Here is a 14,324-nt window from a genome sequence, read left to right as displayed (position 1 = left end):
ACCCCCTCCCCTCCCCATCCGAAACAAATCTAGGGCCTACATCTATCCTAAATATTAAATCCTATACCAACATCTGTCATACCATTTATAACTATCCTTCTTCAAATCCAATCCCCAACCCACCAACCCCTGATTAAACAAAACCTAAATCATCCCACACCCACATTCACCAACTCAAATACATACACACACACACACACACACACACACACACACGAAGGTTCCGTTATTCCGAAGTTTCGTTTTTTCCGAGGCTTCATTTTAATATCCGAAACACAAAATTCCCTATACCTAGAGGTTCGTTGATCAAAAAATGAAATTCGGAATAACGAACCTTCGGAATAATGAGCCTTCGGACGAATGAGCCTTCAGAGTAACAAACTTTTGCAATAACGAAATGTAACCCCCTTCCCACATACCGACGCACACCCGAACCGATACCACATTCCTTCCTGATGAAACGATTTCCCAATGTTGATAAATAAGACATAATGGACCGTATGCAGAAAAGCAGCATCTGCCCGCACGCAAGCTCCACTCCGAATTCATAATTATACAAATCTGCCAAACAAACTCATCAAATTCAAAGCTGCTGATAAAATCAATATCAATGTTTATGCCAGCAACAGCTTACTAGTTATCCCTCCCCACGCGCAGCTAAAAAACACATACGCAAAAAAAAAAATGTATTACTGACATAATAAACACATTCTTCCATCACACACACACACACACACACACACACACACTCACACACACACACACACACACGCACAAACGGACACTAAATTATCATGTGCACGCGCACATACACACTTCCTTAAAACCTCACCATGACTTTTTACATGGCATGTTTGCATGGATGTAGCCATGTAAGTTATGTGTTAGTATTTCAATGATTATGTCCAGAACGATATTACCCAGCAAAATGTGCTTCGAGGGCGGGCGACAATCCGTGTAGGGGGCGACAATCCGTGCCGCCAACGCCCGTCACGGATTGTCGCCCCGAGCAGGAGGCGACAATCCGTGTAGGGGCGACAATCCGTGTCGCAACAGACGACGCTTCCGAACCCTCACGTTTGTTTGGCGACCTTTTGCAGACTAAAATGCGAATGCTGGATTTTGCCATTCGCGTCATTCGCAAATCGTTCGCGTGCTCCGTGAAATCCCACCCTTAAGGCCCGGTCCCACTGGCCGACGGACACAAAGCGTATGCAGAAAGGACACAGCGGACGAGCAAAATTTCGGGGATGGCTTCATCCGCTTTCATCCGCTCCAGAAATTAACAAAATTGGCGAAAATTGGCGGTAACAGAACGGAAATAGAACGGACGTGGGTAGTATGTAGCGGGGATGTTAAACGGATGTTCATCGGAAGCCTAGCGGATGAAAGCGGATGGAAGGGGATGACAGCTCCGAAGGGGTTACCGGAGATAATTGCGAAACGGACGCATAGCAGAAAAAGCGGATGCAGAGTGGATGCAGAGCGGATGCAGAGCGGATGCAGGGGGGATGCTTTCGAAATGCTTTATATACGAGATGCATACGCTTACATCCTTTCTATCAACGTGCTATTAACGATGTAAAGACGTTCCACGTACCATATTTTTCCTCCCTCTTTCCGTTTTTAGCTGCAGCGGATGTGAGTTGCGAGGATGCCCAGAGGATGTAGAGAGGATGCAGCGGACGTTTAAGGGATGCCGCACGGACATACAACGTTTGTTGCTCGTATGTCGCGGATTTACATCGTACACAGCGGAAAGTTCATCCGTTCTAAAAGTTTTAAGCAGCTTAAAACTTTTTGCGCGGATGAAATCACAGTGGACGGATGCTCGATGGATAGAGCGGATGAAACACGTATGCGATGGGTACACAGCGGATTTGTAGCGTTTTCCAACGGATGGCAAGATTTTTTGTACGCTTTACATCCTCTTTGCATCCGTAAGTGCAGTGGGACCGGGCCTTAGGGACATCGTGCCTTAGATTAACATGCATCGTGGAAGTGATTAAGTAAATACTGTATAATTATATATTTTTAATGCTATCAAAGGGATTTTAAATTACCAAGAGTTTCGAAGGCATCCTGCGACTGGCTTGTCCCAAGTTTATTAAGAGTTTCGGCGACAAGGACTATAATTCTACGGGACCACGCCTCGTCCGGGTGGTCGAAGGCAGGGCACACGAGAATGAGAGACAGTGCCCTTAGAAGGGCGTGGTCGTATTGGGCGTGGCAAAGTCTCGACCAGCATCCGTTGTATTGCTCATGAATAATGTCTGCCACCTTTGATGGGAAGATAAATGCGCAGACACAGATAAATACATGCATAATACACTCACGCATATACGGTCAATGTAGTATAGGGCCTGCTATGGTCATTGTACTAGTATGTTGTACGCCATCTACATAATACTTCAGTTTGAGCATGCTTGGACAAACATGGAGATCATAAAACGTACAGAGGGGGATTCTTTTTTTAATTATTCATTGGCCCATGTAAGGGTATGTTCTTTTATATAAACATGTCTATCAATACATTATAGTATTACTTATGATGCTCAAGTGCATGAAAATATGAAAGTATTAAGTAGTATTCTCGTGAAAAGATGTGCATGTACTAATGAGTGAGTGCACGGTATTGTGTGTACATGCGGTAGCAGAAGAAAGTTCTCCTGCAAATCTCCTTTCGATAAGAAAAACCTAAAATCGGGATTTTAAGTTCAGGAATAGTAGGTTAATCAATACAGCTTTAGCTGATATTCGAAAAGCTATTTAGATATTATTGTACTATTTCTCATGAAATTAGGTAACAGGAAAACAAAACGTTTATCTACCAAGCATCTTTACGACAAAGCACAATCTAAAGAAAACCGTCTTAGGACTCAACAATTTTAAGCTGGATAAATGATTTAAGATTCGTGATATTACATTCAACAAACACAATAGAAAATGTAAAAGTGAATCCAATGCAATAGTATATGAGAAGATTGACTTATTTTGACGCCTCTTTCACATCAGAGTATCTGACGTGAAAGTTTTCGGTTAACATGAATGGTAAAGGGCAAGTCTAAACTGCTCCTTTTAATGAAGTTAACTATGGACGTGAATTGAACAATTTTTGAATCATTATAAAATTGGTATGATCTGATTTGACTTAATTTTATTGAAAATTGATTGGTTTGTGCATCTTCCTGAAGTGGGATATTTATTTTTACCAGTTTCAGGTGGAAGTCCTTGAGTTGTAGAATACCAAAGGTCTGTCGAGCTCGCATCAGATGTAGCGTGTGATCGGTCTCACTACAATATGAACATAAAGAATGAGACGCATCCGTTCTCTTCTCAAAATGTTAGAATATTTTCATAACAAAATCACCTCTGACATATCTTTAGAATATCTCAGCCTGCGTTTATCTGTTTTGACCATATTTTGATGTTCATAAAATGTTTGCTTTTGCCTTTTTTGGCGGTAGTGTTTAACCTTTTAGAATTGGTCGTGTCTTGTGTTGCTATTTCAAAGCAAAAATGTGAGCAACATTTAGGCGTAAAACAAAGCCCCGTGATGCAGTCGTATGAAATTACAGAATTTATCAAAAAGAATCAATGAACAATCATTATCCACCTCCATATCTAACTAATATTATGATTCAATCCCACGATTCCACCATCATTTCTGGGGAGGAAATATATCTGCAATACAAAATGACGCCATTTGTGTCGGCTAACTAGTTCATCTTACATTTCAGTATATACACGGGAAGGGGTGTACAAGATGGTGGCAAAGTATTGTAGAATGCACTTTCATTCCTTTGTCTATTTTCATTTCATTTCATTCGTTATATAAGCACGGTACATACTTCAGTCCGGAGACTGTTCTTCCGCATGTCCGTACGAATAAACTACAACATAATGGAAAAAAAAAGCACAAAACTCATACATAAACACAAAACAAAAAAAGAAAACAGACAAACATGGTGATGAAACTACGGCACAAATCTAGACAGAAATTAACACAATTAGTCGAAGATATCCACATACAATTACTACATAAGTACATCGCTGTAGTTTAAAATTAAAGAGACGAAAACAAAGGAGAGTTCATGGAAGAGAGCATGGACGAGACATGCACATAGGGAGAGAGGGAGGGGGAACCACAGACAGATGTATATATATATATATATATATATAAGGAGAGAGAAGTGCACGCAAAGAAAAACTGAGGAGAGTTATCTGTTAACAGTTTCGGTCAAGTGCATTTTTCAATTCAATTCAATTCAATTCAATCAAAGTTTATTTCCAATCAACGAAAATCAAAACATAATACATAATACAAAGTATACATGTCATGAAATGATATTGTCCAAACGTTTACAAAAGATTCATGTAGTATACGAAATAAATTATATACAACAACGTATGTACAATAATTACGAGGAACAATGCATGTGTACTTCGTGAGCGTTCGGAAAATAACTTCAATTATGGAAAATAGCGATCCACTAAAAAGCAAAGCTTGTGGGACGTGGATCGCTAGATAAATAATGAGTAAACAATATATTATTCAATTTTTTTTTAACAGCTATTGTATTAGATATAAATTACTTAAGTCATTTGTAAAAATATAGTTATTTTGAGATACGCTGGCTTCGGCAATAATAAGAAATAAGAATAGAGTATCAATGCTAATGCCCAGACAGTGTTCATTGAACTGCGTGTACCGGGAAAATATGACAAGGACGACACACTCGTACAGACATTCAGTTACCCACACACATATAAGACGTGAGACAGTACCGAGAAGAGAGAAGACAATAACAATACAAGTCTACGAAGAACAAAAGACAGTAAAGGAAGAGGAAAGAAGAGAGAAGAGAGGAGAGGTCTGCATACAGAACACGCCAAGCTTATGTGTGAATACTGGTTTTTGTTTCAGCTCAAATGGTAACTTATTCCAATGTATTGATCCAAAATATGTCAAACTTTTATGTTTAAAACAAGTCTTAATCTTAATCATAACATTACATCTGAAAATTTTTATTTCCAAACATATCTAACAGATATTTCGGACAAAGGCTGTTTGCAATTGTATTCATAATATGTAAAGTTTGTTTATTTCGTCTCTTATCCAATTTATCAATGGGTAGTGCTGTGTATAAAAGTTAAGTACGGAACCTAGCTTGAACGTTTAGTACAGCACGCAGTGATCCATTTTGAAAAATTTGAAGTCTTTGAATATGACATTTCTCTATATTCCTCCACATAACATCGCAATAATCTAATTTACTTTGAATGATCGATTTATAAAACAAAAACCAATACGATTGTGTCTACTGGCATTGATATAGACGTGATAAAAATTATCAAAACAATATTGATGATGATAGTTACAATATAGCGATAATAATGATTAAAGATAATAGTTATGAAAAGTGATAGTGATGATGAAAAATAGATACCGTTGTCAAGGTAGTAGGACCTAATGGAAATTAGACAGAATGCGTGGGAGGAATATAGTGCATTTGACAACGTTTGAAAGGTCTCTACATGATGATGATAACAATGAATGAAAACAAACAAACAAACCCTTGGGGGTTGCCGAAGGCCTGTCCAAGAAACCCGGGTGAAAGCACTTCTTTCACTTCTGCGAGTAGCTCAGGGGACGGACCGTCTGCCTCCACAAACCTGTTAAACACGTCCCTCATGCGATTGCATTTTTCTTCATGGTTAGGCGCAAGAGCGCCCGCTTGAGGACTTTCCATTACGCTCTGACTTGGTGCTGGAATCTGGTAGACAACACAACACCACACAGGGCGGCATTCAAAGTTATTCTGGGATGAGACTCGAATCAAAAGAGTAATTTTATGTTTTAAAGAGGCAAAATACGTTGCTTGGCCATTTTGTCAGTCGTGAATAATCACATGTTAATAAAACAAACAACGATCAAACAAACAAAATATAAAATGCTAAAAGAGAAACATAAATACACGTTCGAGACGACAGTTATAACATTTTTAGTGGCAACCATGAGGAAGTTCAAACACACTGCAACTGACGTCACAATGCAAAGAATATGAAACTGTCAAATGCAGTTATTTCTGTATGTTTGAATGTATGCGTGTTTAATTGTATATTTTTTTCTTTGTTTCTTTATTAGTGGTGGTTTTTGTTCTTGTTCTTATGTTTATTTATTGTTGTTGTTGTTTGTTTTTTTTTTCCTCGGGGCGGGGTTGTTTCACAGAAGTGATCTCCTGAGATAGTCATTGGAAATATTACAACTTGATGATTAACATCCTGGAGTCAAAATGCAGTGAGATTAAACAGTTGAATGAAAAAGTGAAACTTCTCCAAAACTCTGTAAAAGATCTGCAAGCTGCGAAGGATGAGGCTGAGCAGTATAGCAGGAGACACTGTCTGCGAATACATGGCATTGTCGAAACGCCAAACGAAAGTACGGATGACAAGGTACTAGAGGTCATCAATCGTCACCTGGGAATCGACATGGGACCAGCCGCCATTGACAGATCACACCGGGTCAATCGACGCCACTCGAGTAGCCATGGCAACGACGCTGCTGGACCGGAGCATAGCGCCACCTACGCCGATGCGACAAGGCGGAGCAACCCACGAGCGATAATCGTGAAGTTCACCCGCTACAATGACCGGCAGCAAGTATACAAGTCACGCACAAAACTGAGGCATGTCCAAGGTGCGAAAATCTGCATTCGTGAATCTCTGACGAACATTCGATCATCGCTGTACTGGGAGAAACTCCAGAATAACAAAGTCAAATCTGTGTAGTCTCAAGACGGGAAGATCTTTGCCTTCACAAAAGAAAACAAGCGAATAACCATTGGATGCAGGAATGATTTGGACTTAATCTGACTTATTAGCTTCGTTTTGGTATAAGAATTATGTGGTATCTTATCATTATGGCTATAAAATTCCCATGTTCAATTTGTGCCAACCCGGTACGAAACAATCAGGCCTCAATATTATGTGTCAAATGCAACTTATGGGTTCATGTGAAGTGCTGTACTGTTTCTACAAACGTATTTCTGTCCAATAAAGACTGGATATGTAGCAAATGTATTTTCGGGGAATTACCTTTCATAAATGTACATGATCTTATCAATTTTGATGTTTGCCAACCAAATAATCAATCAACATGTGATGACGCCAGAAATAGTAGTAACCTTCCCCTGTCCTACACAAATTTTAACGATGCATGTAAATTACTTTCGAGCCAATATGGAATTCATGTTACTCACCTAAATGTCCGTTCTTTGTACAAATGCATTGATGAGATAAGATACATATTCCAGAAATCACCATTTCACATCATTTCTTTCAGTGAAACTATGCTAGACGAAAGCATCCCAGACGTAGCTGTAGAAATTGATGGTTATATTACAATAAGAAAAGACAGGAATAAGAATGGCGGAGGAATATTGTTTTATGTTAAAAGGGGTATTTGTTGTGAAGTCAGGCAGGATTTGATGGATGATGATTTGGAACTGCTTGTTATACAAATTGATAGAATGAAGCAGAAGCCTTTTCTGTTGTGTCTTTGGTATAGACCACCAAATTCTAAAATATCTTTGTTTGGAAAGTTAGATAATATTTTTCAAAAAATTGAAATATTAGGTTTTGATCAAGTTGTTAGGTGATCTGAACTGAAATGTTTTAACTCAGCGTAAAAGTTCGTCCACCCAGCGATTGTTGACATTTGCTGAGGATTATCATTTAACACAACTGATTGATAAGCCAACAAGAATTACCCCCTCCTCCTCGACAGCTATTGATCTCATATTTACGTCTGCCCCTGAGAAAGTTATTCATTTTTTATATTTTTTTTTTATTCAAGTTCCATATTCCACATTCCATATTCAGGTTTCATATTCCATTTGATTTCGGAGTAAGATATGTATAACACAACATTCAATTTTAGACATAATTTCACAAATGTATAAGGACAGTAATATAATGATGTGTAAATATGAGGAACTTACTAAAACGCAATGCTTCTAGGGTGTAGGTTCCAAAGAAATAATATAAGCGTTTAGTACAACATGCTAATTACGAAAAATGACGAAACACAAGCGAAAATCGGTATGTCGAGATTATAATGAACTCTATACGGAATGTACAAAATAGTTCATGTTGTTCAAGGTAAAACTCAGGGATTCAATGCTCCATAGAATTGCACTATTGGTCAAAGAAATGTGGTCAAATGAAGTCACCCGAGCGAGGCATCATTGCGAATAAGAACAGATATATCAAATGGTCACGGCAAGTAACTATATATAGGATTTTTAAAAATTGGCTTTTAGATTTTGCTTAAAGGAACTTAGAGAACTTGATTGCAGCCGAACAGAATCTAACTCATTCCAGAAAGAAGGACCGGTAGAAGTAATTGTCTTAAGGGCTAAAACTGTACGAACGGGGGAAAAGTGATATGATCCACTGTGTCTTGTAGGGTAATTATGAATTTCAATGTTTTTAACAAACATTGAGGAAAATAAACTAGGAAGATCGCCAATGCTCAACTTATACATAAAAATTCCAACGTGATACAAATACAAATCAGAGACTTTTAGTAATTTACTGGAAACAAACAGTTTCGATGTTATACCAATGTGTCTCAGTGATCACTACGTGGTGACAGCAACTTGGGGTCGAGTTAAACGTAAAACTCAACACCATAAGTATGTAATGACACGTGCATTTGAGAGAATGAATGTTGACGATTTTTAAAGAGATTTGGCTAATGAATTGTGGGAGGATGTCATAGAAGAAAAAGATGTTGAGGAGGCTTACATGAAGTGGATAACGAAGTATAGGAAAGTCATTGATAAACATGCACCACTTAGGAAAAGAAGAGTAAAACAAAATAATGTACCCTGGATAACCGTTGAAGTAAAAGATATGATGTATAAGAGAGATAAAGCTGAAAAGAAAGCTAGGAAGACTGATAGTAGTAGAGATTAGAATCATTATAGAAAGTTGAAAAATGAAGTAACATTGATTATGAGAAAATTGAAGCAGAATTATGTACTAACTGGTATTAATGAGAACCATAGAAATAGTAAAAGGGTGTGGAAAGTTTTACAAAAGGTATTACCCACTAAAGCTAAAAAATAGAGATGTGTGTTATGTTAAAATAGATAATAGGGAAATTACTGATTCTTTGGAATTGGCAAATGTGTTCAACAGTTATTTTTCGAACATAGTACAACAGATAAAACAAGATACAATGTTTCAAGGAGATTTTAGACAATATATGAAGATGGAGTCTGATTCAACTTTTGTATTTACTAAAGTGACTGAAAGTGATGTTCGTAATGTATTTGATAATATGTCTTTAGATAAAGCTACAGGTTTGGATGGAATACCTGCGAGATTCGTTAAACTGTCAACGCCATGTATTCTTCTGCCACTTACTCACATAGTTAATTTATCCCTTTTTAGCGGGGTCATCCCGCGTGAATGGAAATGTGCAAAAGTTGTTCCTTTATTCAAAGGCGGCAAGGAAACAGAGTTAGCAAACTATCGACCTATTTCCATTCTACAGGTTTTGTCTAAGGTCATTGAAAGAATTGTTCATTCTCAAGTCACCAAATATTTATCTGAATACTCTATTTTGTCTACTAATCAGTCGGGGTTTCGACGAGGTCACTCCACTACCACAGCTTTGTTAAATGTTACCGAAAATTTATTGTCCAGTATGGATAAAGGCCTGGTTTCTGGGCTTGTAACATTGGATTTGAAAAAGGCCTTTGACATGGTCGACCACACAATTATGGTTGAAAAGTTAAGACTATATGGGTTTGACCACACAATTATGGTTGAAAAGTTAAGACTATATGGGTTTGACCACACCAGCCTGTTGTGGTTTACGGATTATTTAAACGGAAGAATGCAAAGAACAGAAGTAAATGGTGCCATGTCTAACCCTGCTCCTGTTGTGTATGGGGTGCCACAAGGCTCGATACTGGGGCCGGTATTATTTTTACTTTTTATAAACGATATTACTCACACGGTCAAACATTGTGATTTATTTCTTTATGCAGATGATACATGTATGTATTTTTCATCCAATAATCCTGTTGAAATGACAAGATGTATAAATCAAGATTTGAAAGAGATTTCTACGTGGTTGACGGCGAATAATCTGGTTTTGAATGCTGATAAATCAGAATATATGATTTTGGGTTCCAGGAAGAAGTTGAAGTATTTTCATGATTCTGGTGTTATTCTTCAAATAAATGGTATACGATTGAAAGAAGTATATAAATGTAAAATTTTAGGAGTTGTATTTGATCCAAACCTTACATGGAAACTTCATGTGGATTATATAAGAGGGAAAATTTTGAGAAATTTGTTCCTACTGAGGAAAATCCGGTTTTGTGTGAATTTTAAAGTTGCAAAAATGTTGTATTTTTCTATTATTCAATCTCATCTGGATTATTGCTCACCAGTATGGAGTAATGCTGCAAAGTCCACTTTGAATAGGCTGTTTGTTTTACAGAAAAGGGATCTACGTATTGTTTTAAAGGTAGATGATTTAGAAAGAACTTCGATATAGTTTAGTAAATCAGGTATTTATTCAATATATGTTCGTTGGAAAAGAGTAAATGTGATTTGTTGCATAAATGTTTGTACGGCTTTGCACCACAACATCTTTCGTCAAGAACACATTTAAAAGAACACAGTTATAAACTCCGTAATTCTCAGGTTCAAATTTGGTTACCCAAACCTAAAACAAATTTTATGAAAAGAAGTTTTTTTTTGTATTCAAGTTCAGGTTTATTCAATTCATTGTCATTGGTCACCCGAAACACAAAAGATATACATTGTTTTTGTAAGAAGATGAAAAATGAGATCCAGACTTCTTAAGTTATAATTTGATATATTTTTTATTCATATTCTCAATATCTTTTTTATATAAGTATTGTTTCATTTATCATTTGGTCACCGGTTCCAAGTTTCCGGTTTTAGATATCCCCTTCTTCATAATATATATATACACACACTCAAATACATTTTTGTTGTCGTTGATTAGTATTTTGGTTAGGTATTTAGTCGTGTTAAGTTTAGTTCTCTGAGCATATTTCTATCGTTTTTGTCCGGCTATTTCTATTACTGCCATTATTTTAATATATGATATAAAAATGTCGACTGTGAGTCATTTTGTGTATATTTTTTTTTTCTATTTGCTACTGAAATAATTTTGATGATTTATTAATTTGTCGACTGTAAGTCACCTTTTTTAATTTTTTTACAATGATTTCATACCCTTGTTGTACAAGTTAAAATGTGTATTTATCGCTGTTGTTGTTTTTTATATGAATTTTATATGTATGTCAAGTGGACCCATTTGAAAATCAGCTGTGCTGAAAGGGCTATCCACCCTAGTGCTGGAAATAAATGAATGAATAAAATAAATAAATAAATGATGTACCAAACGTGGTCCGAGACCTATTTTGAGTAATATCACAATGAATCCTTGAGATTCAAGTACAAATTATATTCTACACCATGGTCATGTTGAGTTGATCCAACAAACGAAATGATAGATATTTCGTAAAAATTCAACGCTTTCCAGGAAACGACAGTTTTAATTGTAACCAAATTTTTGTGCGATGCAATACATGAGTTGACAATGTCATCATGGTCATGGTCTCGAAAGTTTCACCTCTGCCCGACACACAGAACTTCACTACATTTTCTCTATGACCATATACGATTACTGTTGAGAATGTATGCATATAAGTTCATTGTGTTGCAAATGAATACGACCTAAGCCCTTGAGAAAGAATTTTGAGAAATTTGAAAGAAAATAATTTCCTAATTTCTTACTTTTTGAGTTATGTGTGATATTGAAATGCTAAACTGTCATTTCAGTGATTATCAATAATTTCATTACTTTGCAAGGGGTCTCCAAAGATGATAGCCTAAATTGGACTTGTGCCATTATTACATTCTGACGTTCAATTACTTCCTATAAATAGCTATTCACGGGAAAATGTTGCAATTGCTGAAGTTATGTAGACTGCAAGCACGACTTTCGTGAATAACGGGCAAACAACCTACTGTGGAGACTGGAGAGCTATAGTTAGTTATCCTCACCTCAGCTAAAACATAATATATGGGATTTAGGACAATATCATTATTCTATTAATTCATTTTGAGACCTTCAAATTCATCAAAGTCTACCGATCTCCACAATCGTCTGCTTCACCCTGTTTTCAAAGTCAATTTGATCCTTTTTTTATAAAATTTAGATTTATAAGATGGTTAAAGAAACTGTTTATTCGTATTTTTTAATCAAAAGTTGTTTGAAATTGTTTAAGGGTTTAATCATAAAACAGCATGACTGTTCACCGAATTGTTTGCTTATTTAGCCAATTTTACACCGAATGGTTTGTTTGATAGATACTTTATTTTCTGCAAATCAATATACATAAGTTAGATAATCATGAACATGTGGGAAACATACAAAGTAAATTTCAAACAGAGTCGTGTGACTTGCATAAACAGCAATATAAAAGGAAATTAATGATATAATATACAGTATGCATGTCTATGCAGCAGGGATTACAATAACAATTGTAGTTAAGAAGCGATTTTGCAGAGGGCCGCCATTGTAAGCATTGCTTGAAAAGATGGCCGGCCCGAGGAAAAGGTAGGAACGTACTAGATTGGTAACAATACAAATTCTGCTGCGAAGATAGCAGAGGAAAATAAACTCTGATGTGTGATGGTGGTGAATGTGCGTGCAAGTGCTAGAAATTGCACAAGAACAGATAGGCTGGAATTTAGAATACTAGAATTGGTTTGCTGGAAGAGGGAACGATATGCGATTTTGCTATCGGGAGACCAGCATTAGTCATATAAAAAAAAAAATTGTTTGTTTTTAGTTCGTATTTGAAGTATACTGTAATAAAATGTGTTTCATTAAGTTTGCTTTGAATGAAATCAAGGAGGCACACTGTTTCAACTCCTCAGGAAGAGACAAGTGTTCCATGTATTCGGACCGTGATGTCTGATCGACTTTTAGAGCAAGTAAAAGCTTTGGATTACTTAAATGAAAATCATGGGAACGACGGGTAGGGTATTGAATGAATATGGTCATTGGTTACTAGGGCATTATGAAAAAATGGTAAAAAATTTCGAGTGTGTCTACATAAATATGGCAGTTAGGTATAAGTGTATAATCATGGGCCTTTAGAGTTTTTAGGCGATAAAATATATTGGATCAGTGTGAGCCAAGAAATTTGAATGTGTGCATATACGTAGAGCCTTTTTCTGGAGAAGAAAAATTGTGTTCAATTTAGTTTTGCTACAGTTGCCCCATACAATATTACAGTACATTACATTTGGTAGAAATAAGATGTTATATAGCATTATTAAAGTTTGATCGTTGATTAAATATTTTATTCTCCTCAGAACACCAGTTGCTTTAGATATTGCCGCTGTAATATTCTGGACATGAGTATTTCAAGTTAGATTGCTATCTAGGGTCACTCCTAGGAACTTGGTTGAATGTTTCTCAGTAATGTTTGTATCATCAATAGAAATACTTTGAGGAAGGGACAGTTGGGATTGAAGCGTATGAAAGTGTATAAAACATGTCTTGTTACTTCTGAACCATTTCGACATGTTACTTATTTCCATATTTAGTGTATCAACCAGTGTTACAATGTCCTTGTGGGAATGAAAAAAGTTGGTGTCGTCTGCAAATGGTACATGTCCAGTGAAGCACCATGATATACTATTATGAAATGAGAATGCCATGTAATCATCCCTCCAATGTTTCTAGGTCCCGTTGGCTTTTGGTCTCGGTAATATCAAAACTCACTGCATTAGAGCTGAGTATCCATTATTGTTATTGTGGTGCAGTCGAGCTAGACGCGAACTGAAAACATGGGCCCGTTTATCAACATTAATTGTTTGTTCTTTCCTTCTACGATTGCATTGTGATGGAGACCTGGAAAAAAACAAACGGTTCCGTGGCAAGATCGCTAAGGCTATAAAGCAAACACTGACAAGTCACGCGCAAAACTACTGCTCCTTGAACATTATATTCCTAGATATCATACGCTCACGATATGACCAAGGCTTTGCTATCACACACTAATTGGTATGACGAACCCAATGACTACACGAAGACTAGAAGCTACTTCTGTAGTCTGATGATGCTTTTCAGAGGATAAACCTTGTTTTACCGTCCTCCCGGATCGTGTTTTCTCTTTCGAGGGTGCTAATTTTTTTAGATTTTTTTTTTTTGCGTCCTTGTGTATGTTGAGATATTTCAGATGGCTTTCAAA

The 14,324-nt window shown here is 36.7% G+C and overlaps 1 protein-coding gene across 1 annotated transcript in view; it reads right to left on the bottom strand.

Annotated features, from left to right (window-relative positions):
- LOC140244692 (probable E3 ubiquitin-protein ligase HERC4) overlaps window positions 1-5,753 on the bottom strand; it is a 35,430-nt gene extending 29,677 nt beyond the window's left edge. The window contains exons 1-3 of the mRNA XM_072324308.1: window positions 5,578-5,753; window positions 3,213-3,294; window positions 2,064-2,280 (exon numbers count right to left, since the gene is read on the bottom strand). Of these exons, the coding sequence (XP_072180409.1) occupies window positions 2,064-2,280; window positions 3,213-3,294; window positions 5,578-5,753 (475 nt within the window). The remainder of the gene's footprint in view (window positions 1-2,063; window positions 2,281-3,212; window positions 3,295-5,577) is intronic.
- Between the last annotated feature and the right edge of the window lie 8,571 nt (window positions 5,754-14,324).

Source organism: Diadema setosum, chromosome 21, assembly GCF_964275005.1.
Source record: "Diadema setosum chromosome 21, eeDiaSeto1, whole genome shotgun sequence".
NCBI classification, from domain to species: Eukaryota; Metazoa; Echinodermata; class Echinoidea; order Diadematoida; family Diadematidae; genus Diadema; species Diadema setosum.
This window is presented reverse-complemented; position numbering and strand designations above follow the sequence as displayed.